This window comes from Girardinichthys multiradiatus, chromosome 11 (assembly GCF_021462225.1).
Source record: "Girardinichthys multiradiatus isolate DD_20200921_A chromosome 11, DD_fGirMul_XY1, whole genome shotgun sequence".
NCBI lineage: Eukaryota > Metazoa > Chordata > Actinopteri > Cyprinodontiformes > Goodeidae > Girardinichthys > Girardinichthys multiradiatus.
This window is the reverse complement of record NC_061804.1, coordinates 11,523,267-11,546,785: the sequence shown is the minus strand read 5'-3', so window position 1 is coordinate 11,546,785 and position 23,519 is coordinate 11,523,267. Positions and strand designations below refer to the sequence as shown.

General features: G+C 39.1%; 1 protein-coding gene across 1 annotated transcript in view; it reads right to left on the bottom strand.

Annotated features, from left to right (window-relative positions):
- Positions 1–12,661: 12,661 nt before the first annotated feature.
- Positions 12,662–23,519, bottom strand: part of cadm1a (cell adhesion molecule 1a) — a 598,640-nt gene continuing 587,782 nt past the window's right edge. The window contains exons 9-10 of the mRNA XM_047378234.1: positions 23,350–23,478; positions 12,662–20,927 (exon numbers count right to left, since the gene is read on the bottom strand). Coding sequence (XP_047234190.1) covers positions 20,809–20,927; positions 23,350–23,478 — 248 coding nt within the window. The 3' untranslated portion in view covers positions 12,662–20,808. The remainder of the gene's footprint in view (positions 20,928–23,349; positions 23,479–23,519) is intronic.

The window sequence follows — 23,519 nt, the reverse complement described above, 5'->3', positions numbered from 1 at the left end:
GTTTCTGCTTTGCTAAGTTCTTAGGTTGTTGTGTTACCTCCAGTTTCTCAGTTTCCTTCAGTTCATGTTTATTCTTGATTCTTATGCTTTAATATATCTTGGTGTATAGTTTCATTTAGGTCTGCACACTGTCTTGTCATTTAGTCTGTCAAAATAAGGTGAGATCTTTCCATGTAATACATGCCACATTTATTAACTGCTCACAGTTAAATCCATAAAAATTACAATAAATATCCTTTTGTGTAATCCAAGCAATAATTATTAAAACACACAATTGAGGCAGTAGAGAGTGAAACAAGCATGTTCTCATGTTCCGAGACTGAAGGATTGGAGAGGCCTGTGTGGAGTTGCATATTAACTGTCTTATCTTCTGCAAAAATATAAACAAGTGTATCCAAATAAATTATGTATGATGATTTTCCATTCTTTTACAAGTATTAAATGAAATTAGTGATCTCTGATTATCAAGTTAAAAGATGTATGATTGAAATATAAGAACTGATAATTAAAGTAAAAAAAAACATTAAGGTTTGAAATTCTCAGTCAGCTATATATGAAAGAGATATAATGTTGATCAGTTGTGATGTATGAATAAAAAGAATGAAGTGATGGTTTTGTAACATGTTTTAAAGTAAATACTGAAAGCTGAAGAATGGAATATGTAATACTGTGTAAAGTTTAAAACTGAGCAGATTAGGGAGAGAACTGTAGGATGACTAGGAGTGACGAGAGCCAGCTGCATGCTGACAGCGAACCTTTTGAAGTCTAAACGGGAGGAAGGGAGGATGCGACTACAGCCAGCTGCGTGGCTATTACCAGCATCTCCAAGGCTGAGAAACAGAACCAGAAAGTCACGATGACCATGACTAAGTATTGAGCAATAACGTACTGGCCAAAAGTATGTTGCGCAATAACTGAGAAGACTGACAAAGTGTCACGGTGTGGTTTGGGGTTGGACCAAAGCGCAGACAAGAGCTTGGAAGCAGCATTTCAAAGCAGTCTTCAGCTTTATTCAAACTATATAAAAAAACGTAACAAAAACAATGCAGATATAAACCAGAGTCAGATCCAAACTTACATAAGTACTGCAGGTACTCAAGGCAAGGATGCGGGTAGTGCACAGAGTAGTGAACGCGAGGAACCAACAAAGCATAAAGAAACAAAACCAACTAATGTACAGAGAGAGACCAATGCAAGTAATCAAAGGAACTAAGAACAGGTGAGACAAAGAGGCAGGAAGGCAGAGGGAACAGGTGAACCTAATAAAACTGAGACATGAGGAAAAGGACTGATTAACAAAACAGTGAAACAGACCTGGACGAAAACTATAGACCAAGATAAATAAAACATAGAATCAAGAATAAACATGAACTAAAAGGAAAAAGAGAAGCTAGAGGTAACCACCACCTAAGACCTAAACAAAGAAACCATAAAGAAACCCAGACTACAAAAGTAAACAAACCTAATGCAACACTGATAGAACAACCTGAGAATAAAGCAGATGAAACGAGTACAAACAAAGATGTAAACAATAACTAGAACTAAACCTAAGGGACTAAACTAGGAGAGAGAACAAAATGCCTAACATAAATAAACACAGAGAATCCAAGGAAGATATAGAACTATAATAATGAGAGACATAAAGAAACTATTCTAAGTGAAAAAACTAAGCAAAGAGTAAACAACAAAGTCACAAACAAAGTCCAAAAAAATGTGTCACTCTCACCCAAAGGGCTGACCAGTGAGAGCATCTGCACTATAAAAGCAATGCTAAAAAAAGGAACTGCAGTTGTTTCCTCGCAGAAGACCAGCGAACAAGATCGGATGGAGAAAAGACGCTGAGATGAAAAAGGACCAAAGACACAGCCCAGCTGATCGACTGCATTAAAAAGAGGATCAACCCGTTTGCCCAGAAAGGACTGTGCCTCAAGATTAAGAATCTGATTTCATCTAAAGCCGTTTTATCCAGACAACAGAAGTGAACAGCTGATTGCTCCAAGTTTCAGGCTTCTGGAAGTCCTGAATCAACCTCAATTATGTCTCAGAGGTTTCCTTCGATTCTTCAACCTCTGGAAACTACTGTCTTCTGAGACATATAACAACAAAGATTCTGTTTAACCATCAAAGCCTGGAGCATCAGTTCCTGCCACTTAGAGGAAGAAAACTGAAGATTAAGTCGTATTTCCTACAAGAAACCACGTTGTTACCAGAAGAATTCATCTCCATCAGGTGCATGGATGAGCCTCCGTCTTCAAAGCCTCTTCAAATTCACTAGTTACAGCATCAGGGAAAGACAGGTTGAGTTGATTGATTCATTTCTATTATTGTAATTATTTTGTGTTGCCGAATTTAAGCTGTTACTGACCCCTGCAAAAGCGTTACTAAATAAAGAAAGCATATAAAATTCTAGTTAAATTGTGGACCTTCAATTATTTGACTCATCGTATTTTTGTTATGATTTGTGGGTGTTTTTGTTGGTTTTATTCACAGTTAAGGTTTTGAATTGTTCTTCTGTTTGTTTTCCTGGTCATACTTTAGTTTTTGTATTCATGTTTTGCTTAGTTATGTATTTGGATTGAGCTTCTGGTTATGCTTTGGTTTCATGTTTTTCTAGTTAGATTTCTGTTTGTTTGTATCCTTGAAGTTCTGTTTTGCCCCAGTCATGTTGTGTTCTATCTGTTAATTATCTTTATCTGGTTCACCTGCTCCAAGCTAATCTGTCTCCTTGCTCCACCTGGTTTACTCTCCATATATACACTCCTGTTCAGTTATTCAGCGTGGAAACATTTTTCAAACCATGTCTTGTCTTGTGTTTCATGCCAAGCCTATCTTGCCACTCTGTCCATGTCTGGTTTTGCCTGTCTTGCCTGCCTGTTTATTGTTTCTATTTTTTTTTCCTGCCTCATCTGTGAGTGAATTTTAGTTGATTAAATCTTTTTTCACTTACCATCACGCTGCCTGCTCCTCTGCATTCTGGGGTCCTATATCGCAAGTCCTATCAATTTTTGGTTTTTTATTGGTGGTAAAAAGTCTTGTTGCCTGGTTCCAAGATATTTTAGGAGGTTTTTATAGGTTGCCTTAGCCAAGTTTGATAAAACAGCGCCCCTGGGGCTCGTGCTGAGCCACTAAAATTAACGTAGCCCATATACTAAGAGCCAGTTGTGAAATTAGGGAATGAGCAGCCGTGAACAAAAGTGACTGTTGAAAGTGTGGATGACTGCGATAGGCTACTCAGTCGTCCAGACCTCCAGTTGAAGGGCGAGACTTTTGTATGAAGGATGTCAGAGGCTAGGCGAGTCATTTCCTGACACCAGCTTAAACAGAACTTTCAGTAAACCTGCTTAGTAAGATCTTTCAGGTTTAGGGAAGTCCGGACCCATTAGATGGAGAGCTGGATTGAGCAATCCCTTTAGACATGGGGAAGTGGGAGGGAGGGGGTAGCTCATCGGACAACGAAAAGTCCCTTTTCTCATGCTTTAGTTTTATTAGGTTCACCTGCTCTCTCTGCCTCCTTGCTTCCATGTCACACATGTTCCCTGTTTCTTTGATTACCTGCCCTTTGTTATCCCTCGGTATATTAGTTAGTCTGGTTTCTGTGTTCGATGCTGGTTTGTAAAATTGTCTTCATGCTTCATCTCTATGTACCATGCTTCATCTTGTCCCCACTTAATGAACCTAGTTTTGTTCAAGTCTTTAGTTTAGTGTTTTGTTTTTGACCTGGAGTTTTTGATGTGCTGCTGCTACCCTGCCTTCCTGCTGTGAGTTTATGTCCAAGTCTGGATATTAATAAATCTGTGTTTGCCTAGTCATGAAGTCTTCTCTCCCATCTCTGCGCTTTGGTCAGAAACAAACCCAACCTTTGACACTACCATCTTTTAAATTTGTGAAAATGTTCTCCCCATATCATTCAACACAGGATGTGCATTATAACCTCTTTGACCTGCCAGGTTAAAACAAACATGGACAAACAAGTCCATTTATCGCCTGATTTCATTACTGCTCTAAAGAAAACATGAAATAAAGCACAATGATTGTAGTCTGGCTGTAACAAAAAAAGCCATTGTGCTCAGAGTTAGTTACCTTGAAATGAATTGGACTGCTTTCTATCTAAATGATTGGAAGATGTTGAGTAATGAGTCCATAAGAGAGCGGCCAGCAGGAGCATTAAACATGAACTCAGAAGTACATTTTCTATGATTGATGGCCTGCCTCGGGTCTTCTTTTTCTAATCAATAGCTGTATCACCTTAACTTATTTAAGACGTTGCCTCATTATGTACAGCACTTCAGCTATAATGAGAGCCTGAGGTGCAAATGTAATTCAAAAGATAACATTGTCTTTTACTCAAGTCATCGTCTGAATACTGAATGGTTTGAGGATTTCAAAGACTGGCTGATGTACATTAAATATGAGGACAAGAGTTACATTTTCTCCATGATGGACAGCTCATTTCATGTCAGACCAATCGATTAAACAGCCTCCATTTATTCCTAACATTAGTTTCAAATGGTGGTTGCATGCTTCAAGCCGCAGAGCAGGAATTGATATCCAAAGTAGAATTTATTCAAGCTTTCATGATGCTCCACGAGGTATTAGTCTTTGTTTGCCTAAATTAGGACCCCTTGTTTTATGCTCTTTGTTAACACCGCACATTTGATTAAGATTTCATAACATCTGCATTTGCTGAAGCCCAAGAAGCAACTCTTGACATCGCAAAAGTTGGAAAGGACATGCATGAAGCGGTCTTGTTCTCTGCGTCTGAACACCACACAGGGGGCTTAGATACAAAGCTGAACTACAACCGTGCATCAACTGCACAGGCCTTTTCAATTCAATTCAATTCAAAAATACTTTATTAATCCCAAAGGGAAATTAAATGTTGCTATAGCTCATATTATGAAGGTTTCTTCAAAGAGTCGTTGTAGATGCTGATGGCTGTGCGCAGGAAGGATCTCCTGTAGCGCTCTGTCTTACAGCAGATCTGAAGAAGCCTCTGACTGAAGACACTGTTGTTGTAGGACAGTCTCATGAAGAGGATGCTCAGGGTTCTCCATAATGTTCTTCATTTTATGAAGAATCCGTCTTTGCACAATGATCTCCAGAGGTTCCAGAGGAGTCTCCAGAACAGAGCCAGCCTTTTTATCAGCTTGTTGAGCTTTTTTAAGTCCCTGGCTCTGATGCTGCTTCCCCAGCAGATGATGGCAGAAGAGATCACACTTTCCACAACAGACTTATAGAAGATATGCAGCATCTTGCTGCAAACACCAAAGGACCTAAGCTTCCTCAACAAGTACAGTCTGCTCTGTCCCTTCTTGTAGATGGCTTCACAGTTGCATCTCCACTCTAGTCTGTTGTCCAGGTGAACACCGAGGTATTTATACTCCTCCACCACCTCCACTTCTTCTCCCATGATGGAAATAGTTTTTGACTTATTCCTGTTTCTCTTCAAATCTACAATCATCTCCTTTGTTTTAGTCACGTTCAAGATGAGATGATTGTTTCCACACCATGCCACAAAGTGGTCCACCACCTTCCTGTACTCAGCTTCTTGTCCATCTCTGATCCACCCAACAACTGCAGAATCATCCGAGTATTTCTGCAGATGACAGGAGTCTGTCTGTTCCTGGAAGTCTGAGGTGTACAGAGTGAAAAGGAATGGTGAGAGTACAGTCCCCTGTGGTGCTCCTGTGCTGTTGACTACCTGGTTAGACTCACAACCCTTCAGTCTCACAAACTGTGGTCTGTTTGTCAGGTAGTCTTTGATCCAGGAGATTGTTGAGGCCTCCACCTGAGTCTTCTGGAGTTTCTGACAAAGCAAATCAGGTTGGATTGTATTAAATGTTCTGAACAAATCAAACATGATCCTCACAGTGCTGCTGGCTTTGTCCAGATGACAGTGGGTTTGTTGAAGCAGGTGTATGATGGCATCTTCAACTCCAACTCCACAGCGATAAGCAAACTGAAGGTGTTCCTGATGGTTTACTGTTTGCTTACTCAGGTGGGCCAACAGGAGTCTCTCTAGGACCTGCATGATGTGAGATGTCAGGGCAACAGGTCTATAGTCATTGAGGACTGATGGGTGAGTTTTCTTTGGTATCGGAACAAGACAGGAGGTCTTCCACAACACCGGAACCTTCTTCTGGGACAGGCTAAGGTTGAAAAGGTGCTGTAGAATCCCACAGAGCTGCTCTGCACAGGCCTTCAGGACTCTAGGCTGACATGATCTGGACCTGCAGCCTTATTCCAATTCAGTCTCTCCAGTTGCATCTTCTTGAGACACACAGGTGGAAGGGGGAAGCAAAGGAAGTATCAGCATCTTCTGATATGGTTGAAGGCAAACATGTAGAAGCAGAAGGGTCTAGGGCTGAGGTGGAAGATAAAAAATGTGAGGTGTTACTGGACAGCTGTGGGTCCTGTGGGTCAAAGGAAGATGGAATGTCTGTTTGGCTGTGAGCAGGAGAGGAGGATGCGAAGCTTGTTTCTGAATTGAACCTATTGAAGAATGTGTTCAGTTCATTGGTTCTGTCCAGACCTCATCCTTCTGCTTGAAGCCTGTGATCTTCTTCATCCCTGACCACACATCTTAGATGTTGTTTTGCTGGAGCTTGCTCTCCAGCTTGTTCTTGTACACCTCCTTGCTGTCTCTTATCTTGACTTTAAGTTGCTTCTGTAAACTCCTCAATAATTCTCTGTCTCCCTCTCTGAAGGATCTTTTTTTTCTTGTTAAGCAGGTCCTTCAGGTCACTGGTGATCCAAGGTTTGTTATTGGGGAAGCATCTCACGGTTCTGGTGGGGATGATGTTATCCACACAGAAGTTTATATAGTCGGTTACACACTCACAACAAGGGGCTTATATTTCGAGCAGAGAAAAACAAGATTGTGATCTGATTTGCCTAGAGGAGGTCTTGCTGTAGAAAAAAGGAGATTACCGTGGAATAACACCACGAAATGATGACACTCCAAATGTGTGACAGCGTTTCATAAGCAGAGTTGGCATTCCCTTCAGGCGTGGAAGCTGTCGTCATCCCTGCCTGGTCCATGCTGTGCAGAGCCTGGGGTTTCTTGGTGGGGAGCATAGAAGTCAAAGCCTGAATGCTGAGTGGAAGACTTCCGTATCACCTTTCATCATTAAAGTTGGCAGATTAAAGGAAGGTTAAAGAGCAGGAAACCTTTATAAACTTTAAAATAAAACTTTAGGAACCTTCTGCAAAAACAAAATTTTTAAAAGTTGGCAAATTTAACTTGAGAGGAAGCATTTGAAGATCCTCAACACAATATTTTTACTGTTTTTAAGACGGCTGTAGACGTTTTTCCTTTGGTTTTCATAAATGCAATTCTAACTTTGTTCTTCACCAAACATAACAAATACAGGTACATCTAAAAATATTGGATATTGTAGAAAATGTTAAATATTTTTTGTCACTTAGTTCAGAAAGTAAAACTCATATTTAGTATATTAATTACACATAGAGTGAAATATTTGAAGCCTTTATTTCTTGTAATAATGTCATAAATAACACAATCATAGGCTGGCTGGACAGATGTCCAGAAGACAGTCACTGAAACCTTCCACAAGAAGGGTAAGCCACAAAAGGTCATTGGTAGCTGGTTGTTTACAGATTGTGGATCCAAGCATATTCATAGAAGGTTGAGTGAAAGGAAAAAGTGTGGTACGAAAAGGTGCACCAGCAAAAGGCATAACCAAAGCCTTGAGAGGATTGTCAAGCAAAATCCATTCAGGAATTTGGGGTAGTTTCACAAGGAGTGAACTGAGGTTGGAGTCAGCACAACAAGAGCCACCACACACACAGATAAATCCAGCACATGGGCTATGAATACTGGTTCATTAGTGCAAGCCACTAACTGGATTGTTGCTCAGTGGTCCAAAATCATCTTTCAGATGAAAGTAAAGTTTGCATTTCATTTGGAAATCAAGGTCCCAGAGTCTGGTGTGACCCAAACCCCACAGATAATCTATGGAGTATTGTTAAGAGGAAGATGAGAGACCCCAGAACCAACAAGGCAGATGACCTGAAGACCACTATCAAACCAACCTGGGCTTCCTGAACACCTCAGCAGAACCACAGGCTGATAGCCACAATTACAAGAAATAAAGACTTATTTCCCTCTATGTGTAATAAATCTACATAACACTTGAGTTTTAAAATTGATTTTAATATTTTAAATACAATTTTTAATGAATTTCAGGATTTTAATTTAGAGTTTGTCTATGCCACTCCAAAACCTTCATTTTGTTTTTTGAGCCATTCAGAAGTAGACTTGTGGGTGTGCTTTTGAACCCCCTGCCCAGAATTCATGGTTTCATCAGTTACAGCAAGTTGTCAACGTCCTGAAGCAGCAAAGCAGCCCCAGACCATCACACTACCACCTCTAAGTTTAATTGTAAGTATGATGCTCTGTTTCATAAAATTTTGTTAGTTTCACACCAGATGTAACAGGATGCACAGGTAATTCTTGCCCAGTCTCTCTTACTAATTGTTAAGTCATGAACTTTGACCTTAACTGAGGCAGGCAGGCCTGCAAAGCTTTAGAAGTTGTTCTGGGTTCTTCTGTGAACTCTTGGATAATTAATGGGGGAGATCTTGGAGTAATTTTGGTAGGCTAGCCACTCCATTTGTGGATGACAGTTCTCTCTGTGGTCCTCTGGAGTCCCAAACCCTTAGAAATGGTTTGTAAACTTTTCCAGACTGATAGAAGTCATGACTTTGTTTCTTATCTGCTGCTGAATTTTTACAGATCAGGGTCTGACGTGTTGCTTTTTGAGATTGTTTAGCCTGCTTCATGTTGTCTGACAGGATCTCTTTTATCGATTTCTTGATTCTATAGGTCTGACAGTAATCAGGCCCAAGTGTGACTAGTGAAAATGAGCCAAACAAAATGGTCAATCAAAGTTAACTGATGATTTAATGAGGGGACATTTACTTTTTCCATACCGAGCCAGATTGAATTGTATAGCTTTTTTTCCACCAATGAATGACATCTTCACTTGAAAACTGCTTTCTGTATTTCCTCAGGTTTTCTCTTTCTAATTTAAAAATGTGTTCAGATGATATGCAGAGGCCAGAAGGGCTCTTAAAGCATGGGTTGCTTCGGGTAAACAAAGACATGGCTCAATGTTTGAGTATAAAAAACAGGCTAATGCAAATTTCAAATATACTTTAAGATTAAAAAGAGAAAAGAAAACACTATGAGGTCTGACTCTCTTGCAAGAAAGTTAAAAAGTAATATTGTCAAGGACTTTTAGAAAAAATTAAGAAAATAAATAATTGCAAAACATCACTTCTGACTACTATTAATGGTGTCAGTGACATAAAAGAAATGTCTAAATTGTGGCAGGAGCACTACAGTGAGCTGTTTAACTGTGTCAAAAGTAACACCTTTGTAGCAGGTGACATACTTAGTAATGAGAATGTGATAGTTTTCCCTCAAGAAATACATAATGCAATCATGACATTGAAAGACAACAAGGCATGTGGTATGGATAACATTTCTACTAAGCATTTGAAAAATGCAAGTAGGAAGCTCTTTCCATTACTTTCTATGTGTTTCACTGGCCTTTTAGTCCATGGTTTGTTACCAAATTCAATGCTATCTATTATACTAGTACGGATTATTAAGGATAAAGCTGGCAAGATTAGCTCTCTGGAGAATTACCGACCCATAGCCTTAGCTAGTAGTCTGTAAAATGTCCTAGAAAGGATTTTGTTAAACAGGTTGGAGGAATTTGTCCTGACCTCTGACAATCAATTTGGTTTTAAACCTAAACACGGCACAGACATGTGCATCCTTGCATTAAAGGTGATCCTAGACTTGTATAACAGGCACAACACCACAATATTTATGTGTTTTATTGATTCCTCTAAAGCATTTGACTGTGTGAATCATCAAAAGCTGTTTCACAAGTTACATAACAGAGGAGTACCAAAATATCTAATTAGAGTCCTTGTTTATTGGTATGGGCATCAGTTAATGTATGTGAGATGGGGTAATACTGTGTCCGATGCATTTAATGTTGGAGTCATAATCAACCACCTGATGTATGCAGATGATTTGTTGTCCTATGTCCGTACAGTTGTTGGGACCCAGCAATGGATTTCAACATTAAACTCCGGTACAAACTCTTCTGGAACTTTTCAAAATAAAGTGCATTAACCTTCTTCCGGCAGAGCCAGGAAATGGGATAACTGCGGACTTCCTGTGACGCCACTGCCTAAATAAAAGCACAGCTGTTGCTACATCCGCCCTCTTCCACACAGCCTTCGAGAGGGACCGGATAGGGGAGACAAGCGCGCTGATGTCTCTTTGCTGGCAAACAGACATAAACTCTTCAACTGGATCCAAAGATGTCATTCCATCATCGATCATATGCAAATTTAAGTACGAATGAAATACTGTCTGTGTATCCGGTATTTTCATTCATGAACGGGGAAATTAAGGTGTAAGAATTGCTTACTTTCTCTCCGAGGCCTGCAGAAGCAAACTGTCCCAGAGAAGTTTCCTACAGAGACGCGGTCTCTATGAAGCCGAGCGGAGCGGTCTCCCAGTCTGGAAGGAAGACAGCAGAGACCCCATCACCGTGGTTACAGTAACATGCAGTGTGGTTGGCGGATAGAACGGGCCGTCTTTCATCCACAGCCACGGAGGATAGCTAGAAGCTAACCGTTTGTTCACAGACCGGCCGACAGAACAGCCGCTACTCCCCACAGCTAAGGAGGTTAGCTGTAGCTAACCGTTTAAAGTCTGTGGACGTTTCTTCAAACTTCTCCGCCTTGGACAACATTCCTCACCGCAGTTCATGAGGTTAGGTGTTTGGGCAGAATAACATAGAAGTGATTTAGATTGAAATGATCTAAACGTTTTTCATTTTATAAAGTTTGGTTTTGTTTGTGTTGAACTCAGCTATCTTGGGGCTAGCTGGCTATCTGCAGCATACGTGCTCAGGTTGTGTTCTTTGTGTGTTTTTAAAGTTAAGACAAACTTTATTAAAGGTTGATTTTAAACAGAAGATTGATCATAACGCGCCATCTGTGCTTATGCATTTTAACCCTTTTATTAATGGTATTTTTAAAGGTGGGTGTTTGACTTTGGTGCTAAGCTATTAGCCTCTTTTGTTAGCTTAACTGCTAACAGCTGAGAACACATGCTTGCTGCTAAATAATATTTACCCAGAAAGGTTTAGTTTTCAATCCAGTAAATAATGTGTGCCTGACATCATTTTACTAAGTCTGATAACTAATTAAACACCATTAAGCCCCATTTCTCCAGAAATATTTGGCTCTTTTCCAAAATATTCCCTTAATAATATTTCTTAAAATATTATTTAAATAAATAAAGGCAGCTATTGAGACAGCGTTGAGACTTAGTCATCCAGAAGGTTGGTTTTATTCAGCAGATCATTATTTAAAACATTATTTTATTAAAATAATATTTTATCTGATCTTGCATTGTGAAGGGTTGTCTAAATATTTGCTGATTATTTCCTAAGTTGGTTCCAAGACTAACTTAACTTCATTTCCAGATTCTTCAAGATAATCCTTGGTTCTCAAACATAAACATTGCATGGTAATGTTGCATCACTCTTTTGGTCATGGTTTCCAATCATCTTTAATCAACTTGTTTATATTGTACATAGCCCATTAATCTTCCTTATTCTTTAATTCTGCTTGGTAGTTTAGTTGGATTGTTTTAGCATAGTAAAGAGTTTTTTGATGGAAATATGTTTGACTTTGAGTTGACTTATTTTTGTTAATAAATTCTTGTATTTTAAGAAATTGTGTGAATTCATTCCATATATGTGCAGAGTTTGTGCTGTTCAATAATGTCAGAGCTCGTCTCACACCTTTCTATTTTGTCCTAATACCATCGCCTTACTGGGCTGGTATTCACAGGACAACCCTTAACAGACCCAAATATTATTTGATAAAATATTAAAATTAAATAATATTTTCGGATTCATAATCACACCACAGTGCTGGCCTTCAAAGATTATTAAGGGTATGCTCTCAATATGGTTATGACTTTGATATAAAGTATAATGCCAAGAAGAGCAACATTATGATTGTTAGTAGCATGTGATAACCCCTGACTTCTCCTTGTCTCGTGCTGCTCTAAACAAGTAAAGAGGTTAAATATTTGGGGCACCACATAAATGATGACCTGTCTGATGATCGTGACATTTACAGGCAGTATTGTATGATGTATGCACAAACTAATATGCTGGTCAGAAAATTTGATATGTGCTCACCCTCTACAAAAATAGCTCTTTTTAAAGCCTTCTGTACTCCAATGTACACTGTACATGTTTGGAGCGCTTCTGCAAAAAGTGGGAAAATATTGTCAAGTTCAAGATGCGGCATGTGGATGGACCTGTATCCAAAATGCTTGATTGGTAAAATTCAATCAACCGGGTAATAATTCAAGTATGCACCTCTTTCCACCTCGGTTATTGCTCCTTTTTAGAAAACACTCCTTGGATTTAACAGAGTATTTTTTGCTTAGCTGAATTCTGCTGATTAAAGGCAGACAAGGAAAGATTAGGAATGATTTCTCCCATCATATCTTTCCGTTATCAAATTTTTTTGTTTTGTTTTGCTTTACACCCTCATAACCGACAAGTCAAAATAAAACAGCCAACACATATTATTTTGGACATTAATATCTTTTCTCTTTTATTAAGACAAGAACTCTTCATTGTTTTGTAAAAATGTCTATTTATGAACCAATACAAAATGTGTATGGGAATGTGGAACTCCTGTTCTCCATTAATACACATTACATTTTTCTCAAGTACAGCAGAGAGACAAAAAGAACAATCTGAAAACAAGAACTGGGTTGAACAATCAAACCTTTTTTTGGGAATCATAGGAGTTTGAAAAGGCGGTGGAGCGTTCAGTGACAGTAGTACAGCCACAACACATTTCTGATCCTGCTTCATTCCAATAAACGTATGATATGAAAAAAAACAATATTTAACAAATTTTTACAGTGCACCAAATATTAAGAAAAAAAGACATAAAACATGTACAACATACTGTATATGTAAAACATCTCACCAAATCTGTACGTAAAAAGAATGAGTTTGCACTTCTGGACTTGATGAATGCATTTGTACATGCTTCTATGTTGTCGACAGGTGGGGCCTAAACGTTGCACTCTACCTGAGATGCAGTCACATCGGTCAGCAACACCTGAACCTGAGACAGGACATTATCAAAGGAACTGAATGTGCAGGAAACTACCTCAGTTAATGTATGTGCATGGTGCATTTATTTAATTTACAGGTAATATCCAGAAAAATAAATGTATACAGTAACCTATTGCGTCATGTACTCCAATCTAAAACAATTTCAACACACGCAAATGTTATTTTTCCATGTTTTTGGAGTTTTGGGAGAACGAAAAAGTCATAATCAGCGTATCGGCCTTAAGGGAGAATACAAGATCCCCTTCTGCTCCTGTTTTGACAAGTATCGAAATGGAAGCTGCCATTGGTCAAGGAAGCAAAACAGTGCTCACTGTAGAATACAAATCACAAAGTTGCAGCCTAACCGATGGAGTGAAATCTGCTCTGTGATCCATAAAGCAACAATAACCAGTCAGATAATTGTCATATTTTATTCAGACACCGTGAAACATCTAACTTTATCAGTACCCTTTACCCTACCCCCACCCATCCAGTGTACACAAACACAAAACAGTGTCGTCAGCATACAGTGTGAACATGGTGGTGATTTATACGTGACTTATTAAATCTAACGCATGAAACCTGTGTGTAACTAATTTGTACACGTCCAGTGAAAAAGCTCAAAATTAAACTCCCAGCTTCAGCTAACCTGACTGTTCTTTTCTAGGGCTGCAGACCACATTCCTTAAGCACAGACGGGGCATGTTTAAAGAAAGGATGCATTTCTAAAAGCCCTCATTCGTTCCTGCGAGACAAACCTCAGCTTCAAATCCTCCAAATAGAAAGCCTGAACGCTGTCTTCAAGCATGACGATGATATATTAAAGCTATCACACAGCTAATATGATTCACATTTACAAAATACAATGAAATGCTTAAATGTTAAAACAAGTGGCAGATATGAGGACACACGGCAAGCAACACAAGAAATGTTTCAGTTTCCCGAACAGGACACTAACAGTAGTATTCATTCTAGGTTTTTCAGTGGATTCGACTGATATGTATACACAGTGTGTACTGATGATAAACAGATACTGTAAAATATAACAATAATAACAAATCAGTAGTTATATTTACAGTGCAAATAAATTTTAAAAATGAGCCATAAATGGAGAGATGATCTCAGACACAATGATGGCAATAGTTGCCTTCATATCCGTTTACCATAAGCAACACTTGTGTTGCAATTTAAAAAAATTCAGTCCCCAAATATTTAAGGATTTAAGCTTTTCAAAGAGCAATATTCTGATTTAACTGAATGGTATAGTGTTTGTATGTAATAATATATATTAAGATAGCCATGACACAATTATTCTCCTATACGATATTGTTTTTATGGCCTGAAGATGATGAAACATTACTAAGTGTTTAGGAACCCTATTGTGATCCTTAATGTGCTTCAGCTGTGATGCATACATAAACTCCACCCAAACTGAGCTGCAATCATGGGAAACCCAAAACATTGAGGTGGCATTTCATCCCACCTAAAGGGCCCTGGCTATAAAAAATATTTCCAAAACTTAAACATTTCAAGAGATGCCATTAGTAGTATTAAAGGGAAGTTTAAAACTTGAGCAACATCTGAAAACATGCGTGACGTGACTGTTGAACAACACCCAGATTTTCATCAGTTCAATTCAGTTCAATTCAGTTTTATTTATATAGCGCAAATTCAGAACACATGTTGTCTCAAGGCACTTCACAACAGTCAGGTACATACATTCCAATTAATCCTAACCATTGAACAGTGCAGTCAGAGTTAGTTATTTATTCAAATTGGATAAAAAGTTTTTCTATCTAAGGAAACCCAGCAGATTGCATCCAGTCAGTGACTTGCAGCATTCACTCCTCCCATCAGGATCCCTTAGCAACATATTTAGCAGAACTAGGAGAATTCCTTCATGTGACCTCAAAACTCCTGCAGGACGACCTGATGAATGATGGAACAAGTGCTTCAGTGGCATTTATAAGATGACCTGACTATGAGGAGCTGGATAATTCAACTAGAACATGCTAGAAGGAGTTTGGATAAGGCTTGGGAATCTTTGGAGACAGTTTGATGGACTGATGAAACCACACTGGACCTGTCTGACATGTTAAAGACCAGGCCTCTGACCAGAAGAACACCATCTCCATGGTTAAGCATTGAGGTGAGTCACTGATTACATCATTTATCAGCAACAGGAACTGACCATCTGCATTGTGTCCTCTGCTGACAAATTAAACCTTGGTCATCATCCGACTTTCCTGGTAGACAGTGATCCCAAGCAAGTCTCCAGGTCAACCAAAGCTTGGTTGAGGAAAGGATCCTGGAATGTCCTGTTGGGGCCTTCTCAGTTAAAAGATTAAAATTAAATTGAAGGTTCTTGGTTCATTTAAAGAGGCTATCAAGGAACAATGGACTGTAGGCTTTTGCACATGAAGAATGACTGGGCAAAGACTGACTGAGAAGCATTAGGAGCGTGTCGACACTTGGCAAAAATGTTTGCTATCCTAAATGCTAAAGGACTCTCTGCAAAATACTGAAGCTGGTTGCTGTACAGTACTGCATGTGCACATGGGCCAAGTGTTTCATCATTTATTTGAACTTCAAAGTTAGACCAACGTCTGCTGTCAAACTAAAGGTTTTGTTGTTTAATGATGTGTTTAATCTTAAACACATGTTGTTTCCTATCATTTATTGGCATTACCTTTGCCCCACATCACTATAATGTCTGTTGAGCTGAGAGAGGTTAGAAGGTTTGATAATAAGGCAATGAGAATGTTTAATGCGTACAGCCATGTGAAAAATTAGGACACCCTATTAAAGTATTAAAGTGTGTTTTTCTAACATTTTTAGACATATTGGTATTTAATATCAGTTATAACAATACCCTGAAAGCAGACCGCTAGATGCTAAAAGAAGTCTTCAAAAACACTAAAATGTCACAGGACTTATTACTACTGTTGAGGTGAAAGTTCATGCCTGTCCAATCAGAAATAGACTAAACAAGTTTAACTTTCCAGGGAAGGATACAAACTTTGCTCTCTAAGAAAAACATGAAGGTCAGACTGAGGTTTGTAAGAGAGAACATAGACCACAGCCAGGACTTCTGGAATAATGTTCTTTTGACGAGACCAAAACCAAATTATCTGGACACAGAACAGAGGACATGTTTGGCATAACCCAAATTGAGCATTTCAAGAAAATAGCCTCATACCAACTGTCAAGCATGGAGGTGGAAGTGTGTCTGGGTCTAGGAAGGATTTGCTGCAGCAGGACCTGTCTGGCCCACCATCATATAATCCACCATGAATACCACTGAGTATCAGAGGGTGTTGGAGGGAAATATGAGAATGGTAGATGGCTAAACAAAGTGTATCACTGTAAGGGGTAGCACTAGCTATCATGGGACAGGGTGTCCTAACATTTTTTCTCAGCTGGTAAAAACATTTTTGTTCATATCTTTGTTTAACAAGATGAACAAGGTTCATTCTCGGTGTTTATCTGTAATTAAATCTCTTTCTTTTCCAGAGAAAAAAAGAGTAGATATCACTATATTAATATTAGCTAAGAAAATCTGAATATTTCTTGGGAGTCATTCATTTTTTCACATGATTTAAGTAGTTGAGCCTATATGTATAGTTTTTATGGTGTCTGGATTAAATAAAATCCACAAACTCAAACTTGTGCAGCTAATTTTTTTTTCCTTAAAGTCACTGATTTTGGTCGACGTTAAATAATTTCCCTCTGGAAAAATAATAATTTAAATAAAAGAATAAAAGCTCAGAATTAATATGACATTCATACAGATGATATTTCAACACCTGACCCGACCAATATGGAGCATATACAGGAGTGAAAACTGTCAAAAATTCCCACTGGAAGATACCCTCACCCACCTCCACCTTAATCCACCCACATCAGTCCAGGACTCATTAAACGTGTTGCTTGCTGTGTGTACACAGTAATCACAACAGGCCCTCTGCATTGTTAACAAGCCAGGGTGCCGATGCAAACAATGGGTTAACAGCATGGAACAACATGTGTAGGAAGTTTTATTATAAGCAAACAATGACTTTTGGCATTATACAGAGCGCCTTAGCTGGCACGACAAAACTGACTCTGGTTCAGTTTTGGCAGGTGATGCTGAGGCTGAAGCTGAACTGAACAGATCCAAGCAAAGATACAGATATGCAAAACGTGTGAAATATTTAAGCATTCAAAAGCCGCCGGGACAAAGCTAAACCGTGGATGTTGAGGAGGATGGGGCAAGAAATGTGTCTCTCAGAGCCGGTCAGTTCTCCCTCCGTTTGACAAAACGTACAATAACTGATACAATAGAACCAACAAAGGTGTTCAGTTGTTATTCTAGTAAGTTTTAAAAAATATTTCTGAGTAAGGATTAGTGTACATTACAGCTGTGATTTCACTGGCTTCATTTACATTTTGTGTTTATGAGAATATATGAACAGATAGATGGACGCCCTCTAGATTTTGAAGCTCCAGTGAAAGTCAAACTTACAGGTGTTTCAGTTTAAAACTGGTTAAGGCTGTCCTTTCTACTACTTCAACTAATATACACAACACCAACATCCTGTACTCCAACATTAAAACCAGATATCTCCCCCTTCCACAGGACATTTATTTTTACCAACTAAGGAAATTAGCATTTTCTTACTTTCCCCATTTAGCTGAAAAAGTATATTTTAGATTGTGAGAAAATGCAAACAAAGTCAAACTGATCGTTGTAATTCAGTAAAAGCTGGTAGGTAGAAGCATTTTAATAATTCTGAACGAGGGGACATTTTCCTTAAATGAAATGTCAGTAAATCAAGGACAATAATGCACTTATCTAATGTAATTTAAAAAGCATGATAATATTGGAAAAATTCTTTTAGTGTTTGTCTTTGCAAGGGTTCTGGTCATTTTGCCCCTTCACCGTTTCATACCTGTGAGTTTTGGTCGTTTCGCACCCAAATCTTTTCTGACATTAAAAGGAGCCCTCTGCAATGGGTCTTTTCACACTGATTATGCATCATTTTGTACCCGAGTGCCAGTCCTCAAGGATGAATTCTTTACCTATTCCAATCAGATGGCTTCATCACGCATTTAAAAAAGAGATGAGGTTATAGATAGTCGTCAAAATTAACATTTCGTTTCACCAACTAAATTATTTGCATGCAATCCAGATTTTTGTTTATTTCACTAATGTCCATTTCCTTCAGATTTACTGAAGTAAAAAGTGGAAACAAAATAAAACAAAGATCTTAACAATAAATTTATAATTTTGACAAAGGAAAAATAAAAAAAACAGTAAGAGCATCTTAGCAAATGAAGCAGAATGCCTTACTGTGGTCCGGATCTTGTTGCATCACCTCTCAGTGAACCACACAGTTGTGTTCTATGGAGGCAAAATATTTACTGCTGCCCAAAAATGGCAAGTTGATCAGGTTTGGTCTGCACTTCAATGCGCTTGTTTTTGCTGGTTTTGCATTATGTTTGATCTTTCTCTGCAGTCTACGCAGTCTATTTCTAAGTGAAACATTTATGTTAAAAATATTAACATGGCTGATTAAAGTTTAATTTGAACCTATGTTTTATTGGTCTCTCTCTGGAGTTTAAAGAAAGGGTATTTACGGCCTTACATGGGATTTTGATATGTAACAGTAATTTGATATGAAATAATTTGGAAGAAGAAAATAAATCAGAGGGATTCAGGGTTTTGTAGACACCTAGTCAGATCAGTTTCTCAGATCAGACCTACCTAACCAGAAGCAGCAGAATGCCTTGCTGTGGTCTGGATTTGGTTGTATCACCTTTTAGACAGACTGGGTCTCTTGACCTGTGGTTCTCAGTGCCCTGTTTCCTAGCTCAGGCGACAATAAAATCTCAGCACAATATCTGTTGTTCAGACCTGAAGCTTGCCCAGTGGCAGAGAGGCAGTAGCTGATTATATCGCAATGATCGGATGGTTTATATCACTCAAGAACCAAATTGCAAACAAAAACATTTCTCCCAAACAATTCGAGCAGACCCGGTCTTTGGGAGAAGTGGCCAAATTGCGACATGTGGTTAGGTCGCGTAACACGTGGTTAGGTCGCGTAACATGCTAATTAAACTGATAATTAGATTCTACTCTTCTACCACATTGTCTACAGAGAGAAGAATGAAAACCATCATTGGTGATAAAATATGAATAAAACTCCTGTTAGAGCTGCTTGCACCTTCAAGGTTTCAAACATTTGAATAGAAGGACTTTCATTTCTGAGTTTAACATATTAATCACAATTTAAAGTCCACTGATAATAGATTATTTTAAAAAGCACATTTGAATTTCTCAGTTAGCAAGATCATTAACATATCAGATACTTTGACATGTATTTAAGAGTTTTGATTGAGCACAGAAAATTCAGCAGAGGCATTTGTCCAGCAGAAGTACTTGGAAGAGACAGTCAAATGTGTGTGAAAGGTCACATTTGAGGTAATTGTGGTCACTACAAGGAATACTGTAAGGAAACATGGCTCTGTGTCTGCAATAAATAATATCTACCAACTGGAGGTTTCTTAGTGTTATTTTAATTTGATCAAGGGTCAGAATCAATCGTTCAATACAGGGATCAGAATAAAAATAAATAAAATTAGGGTCTCATACACAGAAACATAGGAATAAATTAAAGTGTGCATGAGATTTGAGCATTTTCCGATCATGCACATGAATCTGCTTGTTTCCAGGTATAAAATAGACATAGAAAGCGATGAAACTGCTAAATGTTGGCACAGAATAAGGAAACAGAGGGGTGAAGGGGCAAACTGATCCTAGGCCCTTTGCAACCTTCATTTTGTTTGTGTTTTCTGAAAGTGATGGTGGTGGGGAGTCCAATAAAACAAACCTGGTTCTGGTTTAGGCTTTTTGTACAATGACACATAAAGTAACCCCATGCATTACTTCTTTAGAAACTCAGAGGAAAAAGAGAGCGGAAATGGCTTGAGACAAATCACAGTATACTGGAAAGAGTGTTTGTTATGCAGGAGAGGAGTTGAGCATGTGTGCAGACACATTTAGAGAAATGAATAAAGTGGCTGTGTAATTTTACCCTCATACAAAAGCTGACAGCACGCTGATAATAACAAGTGGTGGGAAAAAAGATGAAAAAGGGAAAAAAGAGCAACGAGGTTATGCAAATGATGATCAACACGGATGTAGAGTGTGGAGAGAACAAACAAATTCAGAACAAGGCACAGAATTTTCTGCAAATGGTGGAACTAAAAGATAAACTTCGTACCAGCAGTTAGGGAAAAGTTAAACGGTGAAGCTCTCTACAGTGATTTCTGGCAACGTCTGCCGCTCCCTCCCACCCCCACCCCAAGACCCCAACTCGCTTTACTCCAAGAAGTTTTTTTTAATTTTATTTTTTTATCTTAAACACAAATAACATTCCATCTACATCTGCAGACTAGACTAAACAACGGCGCAAACCCAGGCCTTTCTTTTAAAATCCCTCCTCTACTCTTCACTAAAAGCAATGCGAATCCGTCAAACCCTGCCCCAACCCTGGGAAAACGGCTCCGCGTGCCAGCGAGGACACCCGAGCGATGGTGGGAGGGGGGCCCCCGTTCAGGGTTAGATGTAATACTCCTTTTTTTCATCCGAGTTGGTGTGGCCACCCTCTGCGTTGATGATGGCTGTATCTGCATCCGCCGCATCGTCCGCTCCTTTGGCTTCGTGCGTGAAGTAGGTACCTGAGGAGGAGAGAGCGGAGCACAAAGTCACGGAGCGCGTAACAGCCTGCTGCTTTAGATGATACCACAGATTAAAATGTGACCCTCCATTCACAGCACCTAATTATGCTAATCTTCCACACGCGCACTCAACGGCAGCAAACTGTCACATTCAGATTCTACATTTTTCCCTGGTTTTCTTGCTGCAGGATTGGCACATGAAAATCAGGGCCTTGAAATGATCTTGAGTGTGCAGAGGAGTGAGGATCGCACGTTCGAATTAACCTTGTCAAGTTCAGCAAAAGAAAAGGCCACTTCAGACCTCATTTGCAAGATTTATTCACACCCTGTCGCAGCCGCAGAGTTTGGCAATGATGACAATATATCGAGGCTGAGTGATGGAGAAAAATGCCAAATGGGAAAAATTACTGTTTGATCAAACAGAAACAAGGTGCTCAGTGGTGCTGCAACAAAAACTAACCTGCTGGTGAAGTGCTGTGGAAACGTATGCTGGGCTGTATTTAAAAGAGAGAAGCCTGTCATTAACTGTCGAACTCTTGGAATGTTTAATTAAACAAACCATGAAACCGAATATATTTGAAAGCAGCTCAACACAGAAGTCTAGCTTACTTTTTAATATCACTGGAAAAGTTGTGACCTGTTGGAATATTTGGCGGGTTGGCCAAAGTTTCTGAAGCATGTCCTTCTGATGCATAAAGGAGAAGAACCGCCACACTGATAATGTGCTAACCCATTACCAGTGAGCTTAACCTGAACCTAAAATTTTAGTGGAGACTCTGACTTGAGCAGAATCATGAAATAAGAGAACATTTTTTCTGCATCTCTAATTGCTTCATTTGTACCATTTCCCCTCTGAAGTGTTTAATATAGGCAATCATATTTCCTCCTGCATAAGACACATTAAAGTGTGAAATTCCTTATAGATTGTAATTATCCTGCCGTTATGAGGGCGTCGTACAAGACTCGTCCTGTCATTCATCAGTACTGGTAGAAAAATGCAATTTTACTCATCATCAGTAACCCGTAGCCCTAATAGCTGCTCTTCCATCATTCGGCAAACTTCCTAACAGTGATGTAATAATAAGCTCTTAGAGGAACAAACACTTCAGAACATGACGATTCAGATATCGCTTCAAAGAACAATGATGAGTTTTTAAGAAATGTTCTAGCTTAAAAAAATATACTGAATATTTTGAAAGCACTGTTCATAATGTTCATAATTCATCCATCATGGATTTATATGTTGTTTCCCAACAGCTAGACATTCCTGTCATGTTTTCTTGGGACTTTGACTGCTTTATCACATATTTACAAACCTTGTTTCTGATCCTTTTCAGAGGAATGTTTGACATTTAAACCCTTCAGGTATCTATTTATTTATTTAAGGCATAAAAGGCTTTCATACTTGAGAGATGGGTCAGTGCCATCAGTAGAGAACCCGTATTACACTGGATCTTTAGGCTCTTTATTACCAGCAGCCTGTTAAAAAAAGAGAAGTTGATTCCATTTATTTAGGTGATTCTTTGAAAAATACCGAAGATACCACTGGCTGACTGCTGGAAATGTAGGGCCAGTAGGGTCGGTTTATTGGATTGGCTTTGACCTTCTGTGCTTACACACACTTACAATACCTGTGAGTAGAGGTATTGTAAGAGGACTTCAGTAGAAGGCATCGGGACATCTTCTCCTGTTTCCTGAAGGCATCTCACCTCTCATCTAAAAGGCTTAGTCTGTTCTGAATGTGGTTAGAAGTAACAAGATTTTAAATTGTAGTCAGAACAATGAAACTAATAGGGCCGTTAAGGTCACTAATGGGGTAATTAGGACACGTGAGTGTACCCTCTATTTAGCTCAATGTTTGGGTCATTATTACCCAATGAACCAAACATGTCCCTAATGCCAGGTGAGTTGTTTTGGTCACATGTCCCAAGATTTTCCAAAGTTTTTCAGAACTGAAGAAGCCTTTTAGATGAGAGGCAAAATGTCTTCAAGAAATAAGAGAAGAAGTCCAGATGCCTTCTATTTAAGCACTAAGGACTGTAACGTCCTGGATCACCAAGGAGCTACACCAGCTTACCCACCCTTGAGCATCAAATGTATTTTCTGTGTTTAAAGTCTGAGTCCAAGTCAAGTTAGAAGCTTGAGTCGCTATCTTTGGCACTATCGTCTTTGTCGAGTACAAGGACTAATAATTTATAGAAGAGCTGCAAAGGTTCCAAGGAAATCTGCAAAAGACATGATTGAGGCCAAGTTAAAAGATTACAAGTCTGACTAGTTGGAAGCAGAGTCAAAATAAACTAGGGATAGTTTACTACTTTTGCACAGTGATGTAGGACTTCTCTACCAGAAGAAAGAAAACGAAGTGAGCTCCAGAGCGCAAACATTGTCCCTGGCTGTGGAGCTTTATTTTCTGGTCTACTACCTTTGTGTCTTGCAAAGTAGCGTCCCAAGACGATGAGCAAGCAGAGCATGGCGAAGACGACCACAGCCACCACTCCTCCGATGACTGCGTGGTCCACCGTCCTGGGTGCTCCTTCTCCAGCCCGAGAGTCTGAACGGAAAACAAAGAAAACAATGTGAGAAACATAAGCG